Source organism: Sceloporus occidentalis, unplaced genomic scaffold (assembly GCF_023333645.1).
Source record: "Sceloporus occidentalis isolate IW3139 unplaced genomic scaffold, rSceOcc1.0.p SCAF_39, whole genome shotgun sequence".
NCBI lineage: Eukaryota > Metazoa > Chordata > Lepidosauria > Squamata > Phrynosomatidae > Sceloporus > Sceloporus occidentalis.
The window spans coordinates 3282691-3306971 of NW_028317019.1; the positions used below are offsets into that span (position 1 = coordinate 3282691).

General features: G+C 43.3%; 4 protein-coding genes across 4 annotated transcripts in view; 3 read left to right on the plus strand and 1 right to left on the minus strand.

Annotated features, from left to right (window-relative positions):
* The window catches only part of LOC149290421 (uncharacterized), a 60876-nt gene that overhangs the window by 15233 nt on the left and 21362 nt on the right, over positions 1 to 24281 (minus strand). The gene's annotated exons all lie outside the window — the stretch shown is intronic.
* The window catches only part of LOC149290422 (uncharacterized), a 106519-nt gene that overhangs the window by 6982 nt on the left and 75256 nt on the right, over positions 1 to 24281 (plus strand). The window lies entirely within an intron of this gene.
* On the plus strand, positions 4290 to 5658 carry LOC149290423 (uncharacterized). The gene has a single exon (XM_089489275.1). The coding sequence runs from the start codon at positions 4372 to 4374 to the stop codon at positions 5581 to 5583; it is 1212 nt and encodes a 403-aa protein (XP_089345401.1). The 5' UTR covers positions 4290 to 4371; the 3' UTR covers positions 5584 to 5658.
* On the plus strand, positions 12930 to 22466 carry LOC149290424 (uncharacterized). The gene is made up of 4 exons (XM_089489295.1): positions 12930 to 12949; positions 13576 to 13647; positions 17623 to 17789; positions 21066 to 22466. The coding sequence occupies exons 1-4, from the start codon at positions 12930 to 12932 to the stop codon at positions 21962 to 21964; spliced, it is 1158 nt and encodes a 385-aa protein (XP_089345421.1). The 3' UTR covers positions 21965 to 22466.

Sequence of the window (24281 nt, forward strand, 5' to 3'; positions counted from 1 at the left end):
TCTGGACTTAAATTGAGGGTGGGCCCAGTGGCCCTGAAGCTCAGAGTACTCCCCAGAACTGTTTATTAAAAATGAAATTTGCCTCTGAAATTAGGTGAAATATGGCTAAATGAAAACTAATATACATGTTGGAATAGCCAGTATGTTAATCAATCAATAATATTCCAGAAATGGCCGAAATTATATTGTTTATCATATTGTATATTATATTGAAAGGATTCGAGACAAACTGGATCTCAAAGGCTGTAGCTTTTTGCTTTCTTGCAGAATTTAAAGTTTATTTCCTGGACTGAAGTCTGAAGTGTTGAAATAATATTTGCAATGCACCATGTGCTTTCCTCCCCTTTTGTTTAGTCACTCTCTGGATCAGGGCTATTTTCTATTGCAGGTGACCTTTGCGGATGTGGCTGTATATTTCACTGAGGAGGAATGGAAACTGTTAACGAAGAAACAGAGACTGATGTACAGTTATGTGATGATGGAGAATTATGGAAATGTAGCCTCTGTGGGTAAGGAACCTGAATCCATTTCACTTCCTTTGAAGACTGAGGGCCCTTTCATAATTCACTGTCAGAGTGCTATGATTCCACTTTAGAATTATAAAATCAAAGAGTTGAAATAGACCACAAGGACCATCCGGTTCAATCTTCTGCCATGCAGGAATAGACATTCAAAGCACGCCCAAGAGATGGCTATCCAGTCTCTGTTTAAAGACCTCCAAAGAAAGAGACTCCACCAAACTCTGAGGGAGTATATTCCACTTTTGAAGAGCTCTTACTATCAGGAAGTTCCTCCTAAGGTTTAAGTGGAATCTCTTGTCCCTGTGGCTTGCATCCATTGTTCCATGTCCATTAATTTGAAATTAATAATAATAATAATAATAATAACAACAACAACCATAATGCGATGCCACCATGCTCTGATGGAGTATATTCCACTGTTGAATAGCTCTTATTGTCACGAAGTTCCTCCTAATATTTTGGTGGAACCTTTTTTCCTGTGGCTTGTGTGATCGAGTTTGGATTTATATAAATTTTGGGTACCAAGCGATCAAAAATCATGACCCCTGACTGACCCCATCACAGCCGCCATTATCCCAAAAGCGAGCTGACCACGTAGCCAGACAAGCCTAGCAGGCCATGGCTAAAGCAGAAAGGTAGATTTAAACCTTTAAAACCAGTTCTGGGAGTTGCCGTTATCGCAGGCAACCTGAATGAGGACAAAGGAAGTTTGCCTCACCTATTGATGGTATTAAGTACCCAGCCATCTACATAGTAGTCTTCTCCCAAAGAAGTGGCAGACCCTTTTGTGTATCCATTGTTTAACTTTAGTCTTAGTCAATAGATAGCCATGAAGACCTTTGTTCCGCAGGTAGCTATAGCCTGAGGATACGTTTCGCAGTATAAATAAAACCCAGATTCCAGCCCTCCTTTGGGCTTTCTGAGCTACAGTTCCAAACCTCAACTCTGTCGAGCAATCGCTCCGGAGCTCTCTTGGGCACTGCGCCCTGCTGAAATCACTTGGGCAAGCCAAAGCCCACTGTCTCTTTCGGGCCTCTTGTTAGCTTAGCCCGCTGGAACTTAGCTCCTAGCCATCGCGGTTGCCGCTTGCTTTCTGTTCCCCGCTGCCGTGTTCACTTACCAACATCCCTCACATCTGTCACTTGGAGAAGACTCCTAAGGTAAATATTTCAACGGTGCCTCTATCCTTTCTCCTTTACCCCCAACTCTTCCCCTCCCTTGCTTTAGCATTGAATGTGCGTGTGCATGTGTGATCCCTTTTTGGTTGTGTGGCTTTAATAAATGTTTATATTTTAATTGCAACTCATTGGCATTGCAGTCTCTGTTTCTTGGGGTTGGACTATATGACCTCTGGTATACACATAGGGATTCAATCTGCTGCGTATGTTGTTAGGACACGCCTCTTGTAAATTTGAGCTAATTAAATTCCCCTGATTCGATCCTTCCTAACACTTGCGTCCATTGTTCTGTGTCCTTTGTTCTAGAGCAGCAGAAAGCAAGCTTGCTCCATACTCAGTATCTCTTCAAATACTTGAACAGGGCTGTCATATCCACTCTTAACCTTCTCTTCTCCAAGCTAAACGTACCCAGCTCCCTAAGTCATTCCTCAGAGAGCATGGTTTCCAGACCATTCACCATTTTGGTTTCCTTCCTCTGGACATGCTCCAGTTTCTCAACATCTGTTTGAATTGTGGTGCCCAGAACTGGACACAGGATTATTGCAAGTGAGCCCTGACCAAAACAGAATAGAGTGGAACTATTACTTCCCTTGATCTTGACACTATACTCCTATTGATACAGCCTAGGATCACATTGGCCTTTTTAGCTGTTGCATCACACTGTTGACACATGTTCAACTTGTGCTCTACTACCATTCCTAGTTCCCTTTCACACGTAATTTAATTGTCATAACAACTTCCTGTGGAATTTTGGAATTTTTAGTTTTAGTGAGGCACTATTGTTCTCCACTTTGTAAGGATTCTCAATATCCAATCCTAAACTGCCAATTCTGGAATTTTGTGGTAAGGAGCCATGGAGATTAATGCTTTTTGCCCCTAAATGGTCCTCAGCCCATTCCTGAGCAAGTTTCCTGGCTTTTGTGGCCCCTCTTCCAGCATTTTAAGGCTCTGGAGAGGCTTCATGGGAAAAAGGCCTCCCTTGGCCCTGCAATGGATCAGAGAGGGCCCAACACTGGCAAAATGGCCTCCACTTCCACAAAGGGATGCTGTGGGATATTGAGGGGCAAAACATTATACCATATTTTTAGGCAACACAATTTGGGGTTTCCCCTGAGATCCCCTGGGGTCCAATGTGACCACCCCACTTCCGAACAGTAGGCCATCCCTGTCTTAGAGATGCCTTAAGGTTGTTTTAAGGCTCATCTCTCACACTTGACCCTCACTAATATCAGAAACCAGGTCCCAGACTCCTTGTTCTGCCTTTCCTGATGCATTAGTTGTATAATGATTGTCTTGCCTTTCTCAAGAAATGAGCCTCAAAGTGTCCCTTTTGTGCATCACACTCTGTGGGTGTGTGTCTGTGATAGAGAGATGGAGGCAATGTGAAAAACAGAAAGGCAGGGAAGAGATGCTGAAGGTCAAATGGTAAAGCAGTGCAGATGGGCAAGAGGCAGGGTTGGAGAGCGGAGGGAGAAAAGGAAGGGGATCAGGCCTCTGGGATCCAGGAGGGGAAGGCAGGAGCAAAGCCAGGATCGCCTAGCTTGAAAAACACACAAAGCATCACAAGAAGTAATTTGTATTGTAGCAATAAGGGTAAACATCAATCCATAAAATGAAATCCTAAACCTGGCAGGTAAAAATTGTCCCAAATAACTTTGAGAAATATAGACTTAAAATAGTAGCTTTGGCACGGTTGCTTAGAAAGTTGTATCCTAATCGAGTATCTCCCAAGCTGAGTTATATAACATTTCAAGCAGAATACAAGCTGCACATAGCGTGTTTATAGTGTTTATAGTGGCAACCCACTCATTAACTTCAAACTTCTAAAATGATTCATATAAAACAGAACAGTCAAATGGATATAGTGCAGAAAACACCGTATACAATCCTATTAATTCCAAAATGGAAGTTGTATAAAAATGTAATAGCCTGACTCTTGGTCATAATTATTTCAAGATATTACATGGGTGTTTTTACATCTGTTCCAAAAAAAAATCTGCTACAAATAATCGCAGATGCACAATATCTGGCAACTTTAACAGTTACCTGCTCCTAATAATACATTTATTTGCAAGCTCTCCTCTCCGACTTCCATCAACTTCACCATCCCTTGTACACACAACTCTAATCCACACCAATCCACATGTGAGCTGTATACTGTATTGGTTGTGAGTCATCTCCTGGTGCCACACAGCATGAAGGGACCTCTGCAGTTAGCTTCCATCATGCCTTGGTCTCTGACTCAGGACTTTATGGCAGTCTCACAGGATATAAAGCCACTTGCCAATCGAACTATTTCTCCACATGTTTAATAGAATATTTTTGCAACATTCCTTTTTCTGACTATCTGCTTCCAGTGATTCCCTTAAGTCCCCCTCCAATCTCTTCTTTGTTAACTCCTATAAATAAGGATAAAATTGTTCCATGGATTTAGGGGCATAAGTAGTACGGTCATCCTTGGGTTACTAACAGAAACTCTCTTAATTTAATCTCTAATAAGGAGGTCTAAATCATGGGTAACACCCTCCTCTCTTAACGCCGATTTTCAGTCTTATCTGTCACTGTGCTTCTTTACAGAAAAAGATTTGAGTCATGAGAGAATCCACACAGGAAAGAAGTCACATAAATGCCAGCATTGTGGGAGACATTTTGCTTACAAGTCAATCCTTGTCATGCATCGAAGGGTCCATACAGGAGAGAAGCCATACAAATGCCAGCATTGTGGGAAATGTTTTTCTCAGAAGTCAGACCTAGTGAAACATCAGAGAGTCCACACAGGAGAGAAGCCATACAAATGCCAGCATTGTGGGAAATGTTTTTCTCAGAAGTCAGTCCTAGTGAGACATCAGAGAGTCCACACAGGAGAGAAGCCATACAAATGCCAGCATTGTGGGAAATGTTTTTATATGAAGTCAGTCCTAGTGACACATCAGAGAGTCCACACAGGAGAGAGGCCATACAAATGCCAGCATTGTGAGAAATGTTTTACTTCGAAGTCAAACCTAGTGACACATCAGAGAGTCCACACAAGAGAGAAGCCATACAAATGCCAGCATTGTGAGAAATGTTTTACTTCAAAGTCACACCAAGTGAGACATCAAAGAATCCACACTGGAGAGAAGCCATACAAATGCCAGCATTGTGGCAAATGTTTTTCTCAGATGTCAGTCCTAGTGACACATCAGAGAGTCCACACAGGAGAGAGGCCATACAAATGCCAGCATTGTGAGAAATGTTTTACTCCGAAGTCAAACCTAGTGACACATCAGAGAGTCCACACAAGAGAGAAGCCATACAAATGCCAGCATTGTGAGAAATGTTTTACTTCAAAGTCACACCAAGTGAGACATCAAAGAATCCACACTGGAGAGAAGCCATACAAATGCCAGCATTGTGGCAAATGTTTTTCTCAGATGTCAGTCCTAGTGACACATCAGAGAGTCCACACAGGAGAGAGGCCATACAAATGCCAGCATTGTGAGAAATGTTTTTATATGAAGTCAGTCCTAGTGACACATCAGAGAGTCCACACAGGAGAGAAGCCATACAAATGCCAGCATTGTGGGAAATGTTTTTCTATGAAGTCAGACCTAGTGAGACATCAGAGAGTCCACACAGGAGAGAAGCCATACAAGTGCCAGCATTGTGGCAAATGTTTTTCTATGAAGTCACACCTAGTGAGACATCAAAGAGTCCACACTGGAGAGAAGCCATACAAATGCCAGCATTGTGGGAAATGTCTTTCTCAGAAGTCAGACCTAGTGACACACCAGAGAGTCCACACAGGAGAGAAGCCATACGAATGCCAGCATTGTGGGAAATGTTTTAATTCAAAGTCACACCAAGTGAGACATCAAAGAATCCACACTGGACAGAAGCCATAAAAATGCCAGCAGTGAACTAACATTATTTTTGTCAATAAGGAATACAAAAAATATATTTGCAGTCCTGCTGTGCTAAGAAAAGGCCCTTGTGATTTCTGGGAATGGCAAAGGGGGGCTTGTTACCTGTGGGGCCTAGACTGTGGGAATTGAAGGTGGGGGCTAGGTTTTAAGAGGGTGGAGTTTTAGGTTTGGGGGTTTTAATGTATTGTTTGGATTGGAGTGGGCAGTTCTGACGTAAACGCTGAATTTCTGACTATGTGTTCTCAATAAAATTCTTTGTTGTTTCAACAGACTGGACTCATTGGTGTAAAGAAGTTCTGCATTTGCACAAAATTTACCCTTTCTTCTCTCCTCAGCCATCATCTCCATTCCCAGCTATAAGAACAGCAGAGGCAAACACACATACATTTATATATATGTATATATGTGTGTTTGTGTGTGTGTGTGTGTGTGTGTATTATATCTACATACATACAGTATACATAGACTATATTTCCAATGCAGAGCCTTCCTTTCTTGCCTTTCCTGGGCTCCATTGCGGCCTCTTCGAAGTGTCCTCAAAATAAGGAAGGAAGGGGAGGTCGCTGAACCCCCGGCACACTCCTTCCCTTCCCTCAAAGGCCGCCAGTGGAATAAACAGCAGGAGCAGTAAAGCCCTGGTGATCCCTGCTCATAATCAGAAGGGGTCTTTGGATGTATGTGTGCATGCACAGTCTCAGCCCTAAAGCCATTGCTGCCCTCACACTCTGTTATGAGGGAAGGAAGGATGGAAATGGGGGGAAAGCGTTGTTCGTTCAGAGGAATGGCTGGAATGTCTTCTGGGGGGGCTTGGGGATTATAAGAAGAAGGAATCCCCTCTTCTCCCCCCAACCAAAACGCAGGGGGCCTGCCAGGTCTCCTCTCCCTCTTTCCTTCCCTGCCCCCTCCTCGGGGGATTCCTTGGGGCCCTGGTACTTGGGGGTTATCATGAGAAGAGAGGGAAGGGGGACCATTGGAGACAGGCATGACCATGGAGGGGGGTCCAAAGATAAAAAAAAGGCTTTGAGGAGCCCCCTCCATCCTGGAAAGTGGGGCAGAGGAGAGTCCCTCCCTTCTGATGCCTCATTTGGAGAAGATTTTTGTGCCAAATAAAGAGCACCACACAGCATAGGCTTCAATAGCATTGGAAACAACATTATTTGGGGGGGGGGGGGGTTCTCTGGGGTCTTGGGGGGAGGAGGGGGGAATCTGGGACCTGACTCAGGCACTCCCCCCGAACCCATTATTAGAGCCTTCCACAGCTCACTGTGATGCTTTAAATGACCATTTTGCAAATAAAATCTCTCAGATAAGAGCCAACTTGGATGCTGACATTATTGCTGATGCTATAGGTGAGGTGTCCAGTGACTCTGTGAATGGGATCATCCTGGATCAATTTAAATCTGTGAGTACTGAAGACATGGACAAGCTCCTTGGAAGTGTGAAGAAGACAACTTTCCCTCTCAACCCTTGCCCTTCATGGCTAGTCATCCAAGGAGGAGATGCACTTAGGACTCACCTGAGATATATCATAGATGCATCTCTGAGGGAGGGCTATTTTCCATCTTCCATAAATGAAGCGGTGGTACAGCCGCTTCTGAAAAAGCCCTCCCTAAATCCCTTGGACATGAACAAATACAGACCGGTCTCCCATCTTCCATTTCTAAACAAGGTGATTGAGAAAGCTGTTGCTCTTCAACTCCACGTGGTCTTGGATGAAACAGATTATCTAGACCCATTTCAAACTGGCTTCAGGATGGGATACGGAGTCGAGACTGTTATGGTCGCCTTAGTAGATTATCTCCGCTTGAGTATGGACAGGGGAAGTGCAACCCTGCTGGTGCTTTTGGATCTCTCAGGGTCCTTCGATTCCATCAACCATGGCATCTTTCTTGAACGTCTGAAGGAATTGGGGACGAGGAGGCAATGCATTGCAGTGGTTCTGGTCCTATCTCTTGGGCAGATTCTAGATGGAGATTCTTGGGGATAGTTGGTCCTCTAAGAGGGAGCTTAAATCTGATGTTCCTTAGGACACATAAACATGAAGCTGCTGGGAGAGATCATCTGGAGACATGGCATTGGGTGTTATCAGTACAGTGGTACCCCGGGATACGAATGCGCCGCCTTACGAAATTTCCGGGTTACGAAAAAAAAATATTTAAAAAAACTGTTCCGCGTTACGAAAGTTTTTTCGGGTTACGAAAAAACTTTTGGTGCTTTTCGGCGCTATTTCGCACCAAAAAGCGGCTTTCGCTATTAGCGCCTATGGGCATTTCGGCTAGCGAAAGTTTCCGGGTTACGAAAGCGGCGGCGGAACGAATTAATTTCGTAACCCGGGGTACCACTGTATGCTGAGGAATCCCAGATATATCTCTCCATGTCCCGGACTTCAGCGTCAACTAAGAAAGGCATCTCCCCTCTGAATGAATGTCTTGAAGAATTAATGGGCTGGGTGAGAAAAAAACAGAAGGAAGCTGAATCCAGATAAGACAGAGCTGCGTAATGCTGGAGATCCTAATCCAGGTATGGAGGTTTGACACGTGTGATCCACCTGTATAAGGGGTCACACTTTCCCTAAAGGACTATGTTAGTAGTTTGGGGGATGCTCCTGGATCCATCACTCCAGATGTCAGCTCAGATACATGTGACGGCGAGGAGTGCCTATTATCTCCTTCAGTTGATATGCTAACTGCACCCAGTCCTGGAAGCTGAAGACCTAAACACTATAGTTCTGATCTTAATTTTATTAATTATATTTATCAATTATTTCTATTAACTGATTTTCTGAATATATCTGCTCACCTTTTTCCTCAAATAATTTTTCAAAATATGTAGTGAAAGTATTTTTAATTTTCCCTTGTTCCGTTATGATTGTGTTATTTTGTTTAATTTTAGTTATCATTTTCTTTTCTCTCTCATTCTTTAATCTATTAGCCATCCGTCAGCTTATTTTATTAGCATTCTCAAATTGATTTTGCTTTGATCTTCTTAAATTTATAGCTATTTCCTCTGTCATTTTTTTCTCTAATTGTTCTTTCAATAGTTTTATTTCATTCATTATTTTTTATCCCCTTTTGTTTGTTGTAGTTTTTGTTCTCTAATTTTAAATTCATTCCTAATTTTTTCCTCTTTCTCCTTTTCTCGTTTTTTAATTTCCATTGTTCTTTGTATAAATAGTCCCCTTACAAATGCCTTACTAGTATCCCATACAACCTTCATTTTTACCTCCTTTCCACTGTTTCCTTTAAAAAACCATCTTTAACTCTCTCTTTACCTTATTTACAAATTCTTCATCATCTAGGATATCCTCTTCCATTCTCCATCCTATATTTTTGTCCCAATTTATATTTAATTCCAGCTCTATCATATTATGATCCGACATCGTCCTTGGCCAAATTTCCATTTTTTTCACTTTAGTAACCAGTTGCTTCGTCACAAAAAACATATCCAACCTTGAGAAGGATTTATGTGCATCTGAATAGAAGGTATACCCTCCTTTGTTCCCATTACAATGTGACCAAACATCTAACAAATTAAATTCCTCTTTTAAAACAAAAAACCTCTTGGTAATTTTCCTTGTCTTTTCTTAATTACTTTTTTCTGGGATTTCCTGTCCCAAATTGGATTTAGAACTCCATTGAAATCTCCTGTCAAGATTAATTTGTCATTATCAACTTCTCTCATAACCTCCGCCAAATTTCTATAAAAGGTTTCCTTCTTCTCTAATGGCCCATAAACATTAATCAGTACATATTTAACATTATCTATCAAAATCTCCACACACAAGAATCTACTGTCTTTATCTTTCTTCTTTATATCTCCATCTTTTATTTTTGTTTCCTGTAAACACAATCAATCAAAATTATTCTTCCCTAGATACTGCATTACATGCTTTCTCTTTCTCTCTTGGCTTATTCCTTTTACATTCCACGAAACTATTTTAAGCCCCATTTTCCTTTTAGAGAGGTTCTTATGTCTTTTATGTAGACTTTCCTATCTCTCCTGAGTAACCCTCTTCTGAGCTTTTGTTTCCCAAATTGTCAGTATTTACCTCCTTAATCCCTAGATTATCTCTCCTTCCTTGCCCTTTTCTCTGGGTCTTTTCTTCTCTTTGTCTATTTACACTTTCTCCTTCCTTCTTGTCCCTTTCTTTATTTCTTTCTTCTTGCTCTCTGTTATCTCTGCTTAATCTCTCATAAAAGGCTTTTGCTTGTTCTATTGTACTTATCCTATATCTCCTCTGATGGTAATGAAAGATCACTCTTTCTATCATATCCCATCTGTACAGTATCTCATTCTTACTGCAAAAGAATATTGTTAGGAATTTATATTCCTGTCTCTTTCTAATTATTTGCAATGGTAAATCCTTATAAATTTCCACTATTCTATCTTCCACAATCAATTTTTTCTCATAATTTCTTTGCAATATTTGCTCTCTCATCCTTGAGCTTGTACAACATACCGTAATGTCTGTCCAATTTCCATTCCTTTGCTATCTTTGAGCTAAGTCTAAATATCTTATCAATCTGTGCCTCCATCAAATCCTCCTCAATATCCACATATTTTCCCAGCATAGGTATAATTTTGTCATATATTTGTTTGTCTTGTTCTTTACTTTCCCTAATTTTAATTGCCCTTTCCCTATATCTGACCTCCTGCAGAAGATTATTCTGTTGTTCCCTTAATTGAGCCTTTTCCAATTCTTCTGTTTTTTTCCAGACTTTCCGTTCTTTCTAATACTTCCTCCACCTCCACTTTCACTCCTGATATCTCTTTAGCTAAGCTGTCTATTTTTCCCCCTAATCCATCTAAAGGAAAGGAGATTAAATGATGGTCAGAAAGTGGAAAGTCAGGTGCCAGGTAGTCAGAAATGGCACAGTTTGCAGCAAGAACCAGGTCAAGACAGTGACCAAGAGAATGAGTTGAAGAGTTGGAGTGTGGTTGGAGGCCAAAAGAAGCCAGGAGAGAGTTAAAGCGAGATGTTGTCGGGTTATTGGAATCATCAACGTGGATATTAAAGTCACCTAGGATCAAAGTGGGGACTGAATCTGAAAGAAAGAATGTCAGCCATGATTCGAAGTCTGAGAGGAACTAGGTGGCAGAACCAGGAGGGCGATAGATAACTGCAACACGGAGCTGTAGAGGAGAAAAGAGTCTAATAGGATGAAACTCAAAAGAAGAGGAATGATAGCTGGTGGGGAAGATAGAACTTGAAACTAGCAGGAGTTAGATAGCAAGATACCAACCCTTCCTCCTAGACCCTCAGGGCGGCTGGAGTGGGTGAAGGAGAGACCACCAAAAGAAAGGGCAGCGGAGGTTGTAGTATCATGGGCTGGGAGCCAGGTTTCTGTGAGAACGAGGAGGTTAAAGGATTTAGAGAGAAAAAGGTCATGAATTGCTGTTGCTTTAGGGGCAGCAGAGCGGCAGTTCCAGAGGGAACAGAGGAAGGGAAGCAGGGAGACAGGGAGAGGCCGAATGGGGATCAGGTTAGGAGAAATGTGGGGAGCCATGGGAAAGATAGGATTCACTGCCCAGTGATTAACGGGGGAAGGTGTGACACAACAGCAAGGATGACCCTAGCAAAAACAGCAAGGATGACCCTAGCAAAAACAGCAAGGATGACCCTAGCAAAAGAATGGAGACAAAGGAAAGTTCTTGAAGTAGAGGAAGGCTGTTAGGACTATTTGATGCATTGGAAGCAGATGAACTCACAAGGATCTTACAGAAACAAAACAAAACTAAAATGTATAGATTGATAGAAGACTGGGATAAAGTGCTGGACTATATCAAAAAAGAAAGGAAGACTGAAGGGCATAAAACGGATAAAAAGAAAACAAAGACACAGCAAAGAACATACACTTTGGAAGTCTTTTAGTTTGTTTGTTGTGGAATCTGAGGTTGGATGTATGGTGAGTTTGGATGTAATTTAGTATGTTTTACAAGTTTTGTCGCTTGTGAATATTTGTATTTGTCAAGTCTTTTAATTGTATCTGTGTTATTATTGTTGGTCCCATAGGTGTTTTTTCCCCTTTTACCAATAAAGTTAAAAAAAGTACAGAATCCTGAAATCTAGAAATCATATCCAGGAGAAGGTTTTTTTGGCCACACTGCAAACAACAACCTCCAAAATCCACAAAACAGTGATACCTTTCTCCTGTTTGATGTTTAACAGTTTTGCCCAATGAAGAAGCCAGTTGAGCTTCAAAAGCTTGTTTTATCTATTTTGTGGATTTTGGTTGGCCACTAAAGGTGTCCCTGTTTTGTGGATTGTGGGTGTGATTGTGGTTTGGCCTGCATGGCAACCTTTGGATATGATCCCTAGAGTAGGAATCCCTCTTCGTCTCATGGCTGTTTGGGGCTTTTCTCCCTCCCTCCCTCTCTGCCCCATAGAAGTCAAGGGTACTTACCTTTGCTAAGGTCTCTTCCAAGGGGCTAGGATTCAAAGACATAGGTTCAATTTGCATTACAGAAATCATGCATTTCAACACTGCTTTAACTGCCATGGGTCAATTCTATGGAGATCTGGGATCTGTAGTTTTGTGAGCTATGTAGCCTCTCTCAGGGAGCTAATGTGAAAAGAGACTACAAATCCCAGAATCCCATAGCACTGAGAAATGGCAGTTAAAGCGATGTTGAACTGCATGAATTCTGCAGTGCAGATTCAACCATAAGCCATGTTATTCAGGAATATCAGTATCCTAAGGGATCTTGTAGCACCTTTGTTACTAACTGAGTGAAAAAAGTTGTAGCATATGCTTTTGTAGACTTGCGTCTGGAGTTTTGTGGAAGAGAGTCATGGCAACCCTAGTAGCCAGAACCTTCTTTTGTCCTCCATTTTGGGAGAGGAGAGAGGGAGGCCGAATGGAGAGCTCCCTGGAAAGAAGCTGTGTCTCTCCAGGCTGAGAGGCCAGAGACCTAGGAGCAGGGCCTCTGCGGCTGGGGAGGAGTCGCTGTCTGAAGCATTGGACCTTCTGGGACCTTCCTTTTGTGCCCATGGAATACAACTGCTTCTTCCCACCAAGAACCCAAAATAGTCCTCTCCGAAATCCCTTTCTGGGAGCATTGGTGAACTGCCCTGGGCCCTACTACGTTGCAAGAAATAAAAATACACATTTGAAATGATGCAAAACAGCTCATGCTTAAATAATACATGCCTTAAAAGTGACACCAGATTCTCCCATCCCACCCTGGGCTTCCCTTTCAGCTTAAAATATGGTGGGCAAAGCATGACGCATGGCTCCAAGCATCAGGCACTTCTCTGTAACCCACAGCGGTTAAAAATGTCTGGGGTCTTTTCGAGATCTTGGGATGTGAGGGGCATTTCCGCCATGTTTTGTGGGACCCCTGGGTAAATTTAACACCATAAGATGAGGTGTCCTCCGCTCGCTTCCCAGAAGCATGGCGAAAATGTCCCTCATGTTGATGTTGATGTTTCTAATTGTTGCTTGCTTATTTTAACGAATTCTATATTATATTATTGCCTATTGTTTTATACATATTTTGTAGATTGGCAGGTTTTATTTTTATTGATTTGATCATTTGTATGTACAGCACTGTGTACATTTAAAGTGCTATAGAAATAAATGATGATGATGATGATGATGATGATGATGATGATGATGATGATAATAGTAATAAGTCTCACTCTCTCAGCCTCAGAGGATGGCCATGGGAAACCCACTCTGAAGGAACCTGCTAAGAAAACCCCTTCAGAGACTCCCATAAGATCACCATAAGACCTGGAATCAACTGGAAGGCAGACCCCAAGAACAACATTGGGAAATAGGTGCAAGCCTTGCCTTGGGAAAGTGTAATGACTGGGCTCCAGTCAATGGAGGTCTTCTTCAGGCAGTAAAGGGAGGTTTATGCAAATGCAGAATGACATCACTGCTACGGAAGGCTCTCTTGACCAATCAGAGAGCAAGATGAAGGTTCTTCTGGAAGCTTCCGTGAGAAGGAGATATAAGGCCTGAGAGACCAAGAGACAGTTGGGGGAATTGTGTCGGTTGGAGATCGAGAGAGAGAGTTAAAGAGCGGATCTTGGAAGTTAGTCGCAGAATTGGACACTTAAGTCTATTTATTGTTTTAATAGCTTGTATGAATTGAACATTATATACTTACAAATATTGTACATGCAAGACTCTTAATACCTTGCAGGACTTATATTTCAGTTATATTTTGTTATTTATAGTAAATATCTCCTTGGAGTATCTACTACTCGACGCTCCTTTTACACGTGTCTTGGCTCAGTTGATGCTTGGGAAGATCAGTAAAGAAGTAAAAATAAGGTTCCTTAACTGGTCCCAGTGTAGGTTAAGGGAAGTCCTTTTATAATTCATTGGATGATGGCAGCGTTCTTTTGGTTTGGCATTTTAGGTGTTGTTAAGGTTTGGAAATACTGTTTGGAGACCCTTCTGACTTTGGGGCCCTTTCGTCCTCCATTTTGGGTTCCCAGAAGGCCTCAAACTGCCAACTGCCAAGTGCTGAGGAAGAGGAGGCCATTTTGTGTTCTTATGGCCATTTTGTGCTGCTTTGTGACTCTGGGAATATTGTTCCAGAACCTTCTCTGAGGCCTCAGTTGAACAGAGGCATCTCTTTCTCTCCTGAGGCTCCAGAGTCAGAAGGAGGCTGGGCTCCTTGGGCCAAAAGGAAGGAAGTGTGTCTCTTTTTGTGTCTCTTTTCTGAGAGGGTTTTCTTATTACACAGCTCTGCTTCTTCTGGGGAAGATGGGTTTTATTGTATTGTATGGATATTTTTTGGGAGGGAGTGTTAGGAAGGGTTTGGGATACAATGAAAGATGTTTTTATTGTATTGCATGGATATTTTTTTTGTAAACTGCTAAAAGGTGGCCATTCTTGTGTAGTAATTGCCTTGTGATTAACTCCCACAACAGCCTTGTAAGGTAGGCTTCATAGGCTCCTAGAGCTGGAAGGGAGCCCCAAGGGCCATCCATTCAGCCCCATTCTGCCCTCCAAGTCCTCCGAAGAGATGGCCATCCAGCCAGAGACTCCTCCAATGCTCTTGGAGGCAGCGTATCCCATAGATTTGCTCAGAGGTCATAGGGGCCACAGTCCCATGGGAACCGGTCCTTACCCCACACTTTGGGAAAGGAGACCCCCTCTCAGCCCCCTGGACTATTTACTACCAGGAGTTACTATGGCTGGGACTCAGAGGACTAGTTTCCTAGGTGTTATGTTCTGCCCTCCACTGCCATTTGTCATGTGGTCTATTCCAACTCTATGCTCCTTTAATGCTCTTTAATGGATGCTCTTAGTGAAGGGGCTCTTAGAGAAAGGGGTCAATGGGGGTGACACCAGGAGTGACCAAACCGGGTGACATCAACCCCAGGGACCCCACTGATCTGGCCCCATCCCCTGCCAAGGTGGGAAAGGCTGTACATTTGGTGTTTTGTCAGAAGACCAAAGCAGAGGAAAAGCTTTCTTTATTAACACTTTAACTCTCACAAAAGGTATGAACAGACACACTCCTCTCCGCCTTGAACTGGGCCCTCTCTGTAAGACTGTGGTGGGGCAGGAGTGGGGCTGTGCCAATTCAGGGGGGATTCAGGAGGACAAAATGCCAGCAGCCGCTTTGTACTCCTGCATCCATTGGGAAGGGAGTATAGCTCAGTGGTTGGAGCAGCTGCTTTGCATGGAGGAACTCTGAGGTTTTGGCTTCACAGCCTCTCCCTCCCTTCTCCTGACCCTAAACTAGCCCTGGAGAGTCACGACTGGCCGCCCTTCTGGACCCATGGCTCTATCGGGGGAGAGACCCTCAAGGAGGGTGACCAGATGTCCTCCCCACAAAGGAGGACAAGGCACTGCAAAGTGGAAGATGTTCAAGGAAAATGGAAGGCATGACCAAGTAAAAACTAAAAACACAGAGAGAAATGTACATTTATGCTTCTTAGCTCACCAGAGCATCCCTCAGACCCCTATGGAGCCCCACTCTACTGCTCCAGGGGAGCCTTGGCATCCCCCAGGACTCAGGACAAGGCAGCCTCCCTGGGACCAAAGAAAGAGCAACTTGATCCATAGGATCCCAAGAGTTATAAACTTGCAAGGCTACATTATAGATGACTAGATATTTGCATGTACATTATTAATATTCCCATGACTTCAGTTAGTGTATATTTTAACAGTCAACAACAGAGCCTTCAATATATTTCCCTTCAATCAGCTCTTGTACATAAATTGTACCAAAAGAGATGCACCTCATACTGGGAACTGCCGTCTCCAACAGTCCTGCAGCTGGAACCGTATCTCTCTCAGTTCCCCAGTTGCTCAAGGTTGTTCCTCAACGGTCAGGACTCTGTAGTAGGGCTGTAGTAGGGACCCAATCTACTCCTGTCAGTCCCACAGATATTGATCTACTCATTTTATTTTGATTCTGTGCTGCCTAGGTGTTGAAGGATTGGTTTGAATGGGAGAAAACATCAATAATTTTCCACTATTGATTGTAATGAGGGAGGGGGGGGGTCAGGTGTTTACTTTCAATAGAAGCATCAGGATAATTTTTAGGTGTTATTAAGGTTTGGAAATCCTCTTTGGGGTCCCTTCTGACTATGGGGCCCTTTCATCCTCCATTATGGGTTCCCTGAAGGCCTCAAACTGTCAAGTGCTGAGGCAGAGACAGGAATTTTGTGCTCTGGCGGCCATTTTGTGCTGCTTGTGACTGTTGGGAATAATATTCCAGAACCTTCTCTGAGCCTCAGTTGAACAGAGGCCTTTCTTTCTCTCCTGAGGCTCCAGAGTCAGAAGGAGGCCAGGCTCCTTGGGCCAAAAGGAAGGAAGTGTGTCCTTTTGTGTGTCTTTTGTGAGAGGGTTTTCTTACACAGCTCTGCTCCTTCTGGGGAACATTGGTTTTAAAAGGGATCAGAAATGGGGAGGATAGTTTTAATACAAGCCTTATTATTATTCTTCACAAACATTGGGCTTTGGCTTCTAAGAGGAGGCTAGTCCCCCAAAAAAGGCCAAAAGTATCTCCTTTGGGAGGTTTTAAAAGTCTCCTTAGTTTCCTTATTAAGAGATTTTCAGGGAAGAAGGAAGGAGGCAGAACAGACCTTCTCATATTATTACCAAATAAACATAGAAACAAACAAGAACAACAAAAATAAGGATTAGACAGATAAGCAAACTGCTTCTTTCTTTTAAAGGAAAACCATTATTGGGAAGGTAAAAACAAGACTTTGGTGCTTCTACCCTTTTACAACCAACCCAGGCTGTATCTGCATTGCAGAAATAACCCAGTTCTTAAAGTGTGTTAACTCTCTTGTTCCATCCTATGGAATCCTGGGATTTGTAGTCTGTTGTGGCACCAGAGCTCTCTGGCAGAGAAGGCTAAGTGTCCCAAAGGTAAAAACCCAGGATTCCTTAGCACTGAGTGTTTAAAGGGGTGTCAAAGTGCCTTATTTCTGCAGTGTGGATCCAGCCTTCTTGGGAAAGGGGCTGATGATGGGGAAAATCACTGGGGAAATCTGGAGGTTTCAGCAGATGATTTATTTATTTATTTATTTATTTATTTATTTATTTATTTATTTATGATGCACTCATTTCACATATAGCTACAGGGACATAACCAGGGCCCACTTCAACTCCTCATCCCCTCATCCTCCACCACTCTAATAAGGCATGAAGTATCTGTTGTGTAGGGGAGCTGCAGTGAGTCTATGCTAGGTCCAGGGGGGTTTGTTTGGAGCAGAGGGAGGAAGGGGATGCCCACCTCTGCATCAGCCCAAAGGAGGCATATGTCACCTGCGTGTCTCACCAGCAGGATGCTGTTCTCTTTATTCAACATTATTTCCTGTTCTAGATCAGAGTCTGATTTGCAAATACTGTATTGTTTTTTATCCATTAGGAAGAGCTTTCTTAACTGTCTGTAAAAGAACCATGAAAGATCATTACCCTGATCATTCAGATCTTCTCGTGTCTTTATTCTATAACCAGTTCTATCTATTTGGATTAATTGTTTAGAGGAGATCCAATTTGTGTCCTTTTTTGAATCTCTGGTCTCTTTTCGCAGAAACTTCATCTCAGCCTCCTTGGACACAGCTTTGGGACACCTTTTGCTGGAAGTGACCCAAGTGCAGATCCACCAGGACCCCAGCCCACCTGATGGCCAACACAGAGGCCAAGCGGAGGGAGATGGGCTCCAACAGAAAGAGGATGCAGAGGTACAAGAACTCTTTGGTGAGTCGAGGTTCTTGACTATTAGTTTCATCTGTGTCAGTGATGGGCCAGTTCCTGAAAGCAAGTGGAGAACATACTCTCCCAATTTAGCAGAGACAGTCCTGGTTAATCCTCTGTCGCCCCACTGTTTCAGGGGCTTTTAAAAATGTCCCGGTTGTTCTCTTATCCTCCCACTTTCCCCCTTCTCAGCTCACTTCAATTCCTGAGTGCCATTCAGTTTGCACCCCATCAACTCAAAAGTAGGGAGAGGAAGGAAGGAAGCAGGGTGTTGCCCTTCCCAGGAGGCTGAAGCAAAAGCAAACTGCTGTGTCCTTCCTAGCTTGTGTGATCTTCCTCATAAACAGCTTTGGCTATCTCGACCGCCTTCTGGATTGCTTGTCCACATGTGTATTGCTTTTCTAATCTGTGAAAAGTTGGGGGATATGGGAGAATATCTCTGGATCTAAATTGGGGGTGGGCCCATTGGCCCTCAAGCCCATTGTGCTCCCCAGAAATGTTTTTAATAATGACATTTGGTTCTAAAATTTGGCAAGAAATGGCTAAATGCACCACAATTCTTTTGTGGCTAAATGTACTGTATGTGTTGGGATAGTCAGTATCCTAATCCATCATCAATATCCCAGTCATGGTCTAAATTATATTGTATATTATACTGAAAGGATTCAAGACAAACTGGATCTCAAAGGCAGTAGCTTTTTTCTTGCTGACAGAATTTAAAGTTTATTTCCTGGACTGAATTCTGAAGTGATGAAATAATATTTGGATGCACCATGTGCTTTCCTCCCCTTTTGCTTAGTCACTCTCTGGATGAGGGCTATTTTCTGTTGCAGGTGACCTTTGCAGATGTGGCAGTATATTTCACTGAGGACGAATGGAAACTGTTGACGAAGAAGCAGAGACTTATGTACAATTATGTAATGATGGAGAATTATGAGAATGTGGCCTCTGTGGGTAAGGAACCAGAATCCAATAGCATTATAGAATCATAGAGTTGGAATAGACCACAAGGGCCATCCAGTTCAACCCACTTCTGCCATGCAGGAATACACATTCCAAGAACCATTCAGCCTCTGTTTAAAGACCTCCAAAATAGGGGACTCCACCAAACTCTAAGGGAGTATATTGCACTGTCAAAGAGCTCTTACTGTCCCAAAGTTCCTCCTAATATTTAGGTGGAACCTCTTTCTCTGTCATTTACATCCACTGTGGTGTTTCCTTTTTTCTGTAGTAGCAGAAAGCAAGCTTGCTCCATCCTTAATACGACGACTCTTTCCGATATTTAAACATGGATATCATATCCGCTGTTAATTTTCTTTTCTCCAGGGTAAACATACCCAGCTCTCTAAGCCGCTCCTCATAGGGCTTGATGGTTTCCAGATCCTTCACCATTTTGGTTGCCCTCCTTTGGGCATGTTCCAACTGAATTGTGGAGCCCAGAACCAGACACAGGCTTATTCCAAGTGAGGCCTGACCAAAGCAGAATAGAGTGGCACTATTACTTCCCTTGATCTAGAAACTATACTCGTATTAATGCAGCCTAGAATCACATTGGCCTTTAGGAGTCCTAGATCCCTTTCAAGCGCAGTTTAATTGTGATAGCAACATCCTGTAGAATATTTTAATTTGTAGTTTAGTGAGGCACTATTGGAGAGAGACCAAAGGAGAGGGGCCTTGGGGATTGGGAGGCAGCCATGAACCTGACAGATTTTAAGAACTGGTTTGAGAGAACTTCTGAGAATCAGCTCAAATCCTTGTTTGTAGATATATTTAGGGGTTCCATTAAGCAATTATGAGTAATATCTATGAAGGGAGAAAAGGGGGACACAAATCTGCTTTTCCTCTAATGTTTCTTTTCCAATGTGAGCTTGCTTAGTTCCATGGTTGATTCCAGAGGCCCTTTGTTACCCAAAATGCTGGAGTCTGGCATGGACAATCCCAAGTGCTATGATTTTAGGGGAATGTGGCAAAAGCAACCTTGGGATTCAGCTAAACTATACCAGGCCCGGAAGCACACAGAATTCCAAAGGCATTTGAAACAGGTTTTAATGTTTTATTTAGGGGAAAAGCAATATACACACATATACACACATAAACAGATATAGGAGTTCACACACACACAAGAACTAGTAACAAAGGTGGGAGTGGTGAATAGTGTGAGGCTTTGCTAATGGTAAAACTTTACCTAGATGGATCTTGATTCCAATTGTTGAGGGTCCAGAATGGTGAGAGAAGTCAGTAACTTCCATGGCAAGTGGAGCTGGTTAGTGTAGTGAGGTGTTTAGCAATGTAAACCAACAGACTATCTATCTGTAATTGGACTGACATCGAAGAACAGTCAGTCAGGGCAGATATTTATACTGTAATTGTTTCTTGGGGTCAGAAACTGAGTGTTCAAAAAGGTTTATATCATTTTAGAAAGATTCCTGGGGGAGAGAATGGTTTGAAACCCAATTAAATGCAATGGGTGCTTGGTGGAAATATCTCAGACAAAAAGGATTAACACACTGGCTCTTGGTCCTTCTTGGCTGTGAATTCCTATTGCGTTCACAAGCCAATATACAGCGCAATGTGAGGGTGACACTCCCAGATGCAGCTCAAGAATAACATAGCAGAGTATGGAAACAAATATCCAGATATAGATATTGGCAATACACTGGCCACTTTTCACTTATAAATAAATCAGAAACACAATTGGTTTCATTTAAATCCTTGGAGGTTCTCTATCTCGAGTTGAGCTGTATACTGTATTGGTTGTGAGAAAACTCCAGGTGCCAAACAACATGAAGGGACCTCTACAGTTAGCTTGCATCATGCGTTGGGCTCTGACTATGTACTCTATGGCAGTCTCACAGAATATGATTCCACCTGTCAAAGTATTTTTGCACATGTTTAATGGAATATTTTTTCAACAGTCCTTTCTATGAATATCTCCTTCCAGTGATTCCCTTAAGGTAGACCCCCTCCAATCTCTTCTTTGTTAACTCCTATGAGTAAGGATACAATCATTATATGGATTTAATAATAATAATTAAATAATAATTTGTTTTATTTATATACCACTATTCCAAAGATCATAGCGGTGAACAGCAAGTAAGCTAATTAGCAAGTAAGCTAATTATTTGGGGGCATCCAGAACAGGGTCATGCTCGGGTCACTCACACCAACTTTATTAATCTAACGTGAAATAGGGAGGGGTTAATGAGGGCTAAATCTTGGGGTAACATCTTCTTCTCTTAACGCTGAGATTGTCTTGTCTGTCATTTCCCTTGTTTACAGAATCACTTGTCAGTCATGAGAGAATCCACACAAGAAAGAAGTCACATAAATGTCAGCATTGTGGGAAAAATTTTGCTTACAAGTCAATCCTAGTGGCACATCAGAGAGTCCACACAGGAGAGAAGCCATACAAATGCCAGCATTGTGGGAAATGGTTTTATTTGAAGTCAAGCCTAGTGACACACAAGAGAATCCACTCAGGAGAGAAGCCATACAAATGCCAGCATTGTCGGAAATGTTTTTCTTCAAAGTCACACCTAGTGAGACATCAGAGAGTCCACACAGGAGAGAAGCCATACAAATGCCAGCATTGTGGGAAAGGTTTTTCTTCAAAGTCAGACCTAGTGAGACATCAGAGAGTCCACACAGGAGAGAAGCCATACAAATGCCAGCCTTGTGGGAAATGTTTTTCTTGGAAGTCAAGCCTAGTGATACATCAGAGAATCCACACAGGAGAGAAGCCATACAAATGCCAGCATTGTGGGAAATGTTTTGCCTACAAGTCAGTCCTTGTCATGCATCGAAAAGTCCACACCGGGGAGAAACCATACAAATGCCAGCGTTGTGGGAAATGTTTTCCTCAGAAGTCAAGCCTAGTGATACATCAGAGAGTCCATACAGGAGAAAAGCCACACAAATGTCAGCATTGTGGGAAATGTTTTTTTTGGAAGTCAGACCTAGTGAGACATCAGAGAGGCCACACAGGAGAGAAGCCATACAAATGCCAGCATTGTGGGAAAGGTTTTTCTTGGAAGTCAGTCCTAGTGAGACATCAGAGAGGCCACACAGGAGAGAAGCCATACAAATGCCAGCATTGTGGGAAAGGTTTTTCTTGGCGGTCAAACCTAGTGAGACACAAGAGAATCCACACAGAAGAGAAGCCACACAAATCCGAGTAGTGAATTAACATTATTTTTTTGTCAATAATGAATACAAAAAATATATTTTCAATCCAGTGGTGCTAAGAAAAGGCCCTTGTGATTTTGTTTGTAAGCTTTGTCTGTCGATATGTCTGTTTGTGTTTTAAAGTTGTATTTTGTTATTTTTAGGTTTTAATTGCTAATAGTATAGATAATTACTTTGGGTTGTAAATTTAGCTGGGGATTGTGGGTTGTGGTATAGGTTAGGTAGTTTGGGGGCTGGGATTTGTTATAGATGTGTAGAATAGTTATGGGAATGATAGCTTTTGCAATGTGGGGGATGTTGGCTGAAGAAAGTTGGGGGCAGGTATTGACAGAAAGGGATAGTTTCTGGGAATGGCAAAGGGGGGCTTGTTAATTGTGAGGCATAGACTGTGGGAATTGGAGGTGGGGGCTAGGATTGGAAGAGGGTGGAGTTTTTGATGCTGGGGTTTTAATGTACTGTTTGCTTGGCGTGGGCAGTTCTGGCTTAAACACTGAATTTCTGACTCTGTTTTCTCAATAAAGTTCTTTGCTTTTTCAACACACTGGTCTCTTTGATGCACAGAAGTTCTGAATTTGCCCGTAACTGACCTTTTCTTCTCGCCTCAGTCCTCAGCTCCATTCCCAGCCATGAGAACAGAAGAGGCACACACACACACACACACACACACAAGCATACAGGATACACAGAGAGATCTTTGGCGGGATACAGACGGGCAGGGGAAGACGTCTTGGAGGTGTATTCTGCTGAATACGGAGCCTCCAGACCGCCCACCCCGGGAGCGTGGCTCAGGAGATGGGGCTTCCACATGGGGGGCAGTGAAGATGCCTCACCTGGGGCCGTTTCAGACCCGGAGTTTCCAAACTGCCACCTCGGAGGACGCTGCAAAGAGAGAGGCAGCTTCCTCACGGGCGGCCAAAAACTGGGCTTTTTTTTTTCCTTTGCCGGCTGGCGGATGCGCAGCTGCACAGCTGCAGCGCTAAGCAGCGGCGGCAGAAAGCCTATGTGCACATTTAAAGCGCCCAAGCCCCTTTAAAACTTTTTCCCCCGCTCTTCCCAAGAACAATGGTGGTCTCCTGCCAGCTGGTGATCAGCTGGTGTTGGCATCCTTGTCCACTTGCACTTTGCCAGTGTCACCAGCATCATGGATGCCTCCTCTCCTTTGGTTCCCGCGCTCCTGCTGAATCTGCAATGCACAGCCACAGCTGTCGCCGCTGCCACCGCTGTCCCCCTGCCATCCCCCATCACCTCTCTTGTACATATGTAAATATTTACAGTTTTAGCGGTTTTTATTGTTAGGTGAAAATGGCACAGGAATGTGTGTAGGGGTTCACTTTAAAGTCCAAACTTTCCAAGCAGCGTATGCGTACATGTTACTCTAGGGTTAGGGTTAGGGTTAGGGTTATGAGTCTTAAAATGCGCTGCAGCTGTGCTGCAGCTTCCACACCTGCATGGCAGCTGACGCTGCAATTAAAGCCTGACTGCAAACTGCACATGTTCCAGGACCCCGACTCATTATGTGACGCAGCAGACACGGAGCTTTTAAATGGGCAACTTAAATTAGCAGCATAGCAATTCTGACGTACCGGTGCAGCAGCTTACAGACGGAGCTGCGCAGCTGCGCATCAAACGGAAAAGAAGCTGAGAAAAGCAGCACCTTTTTAATGCCGCTTCTTCCTGCTTGGGGCGTGCGGGGGGCGTGTTCATGGCGGCATTCAGGTAAGGCCCGTCTGAAGGCTCTACCTTCATGACGTCATGAATACACCCCTTTTTGCCCGTCTGTATCCCGCCATCATTTCCAAAGCAGAGCCTTCCTTTCCTGCCTTTCCCTCCTGAGTCCAGCTCTGCACCTTGGGCTCTATTGCGGTCTCCTCAAAGGAAGGAAGGAAAGGGAGGCCGCTGAACCCGCAGAGCATAACTTCCTTTCCTGCAAAGGCCTCCAGGGGAATAAGCAGCAGCATCTAGGCCCTGGCAATCCCTGCGCATGCTGAGGAGGCGCATCCAGGGGGATGTTGTGGTCGCCCAGGACTAAAAGCCTAGGCGAATCCAGCAGCAGCACAAAGACAGTTGTGTCAGCTCCGCTGGGGAGTCTGTTAAAGAACGGGGCGGACAGTAAACCCACAGAATCCCCAGAGTTTCCCTAGTCTTTAAGCTGAGGCAAATACATTTGATGTGGTCCATCGTAGGGATAGGTATCCTGGCCAAAGCAAGATTGTCTTCATGGACCAAAGCGACGTCCCCTTACCTGCTCACTGATGGAGAATCCCGCTGGTAAGGCCTGATCCCAGGTGGCTGAGCTCTCATCACCCAGCC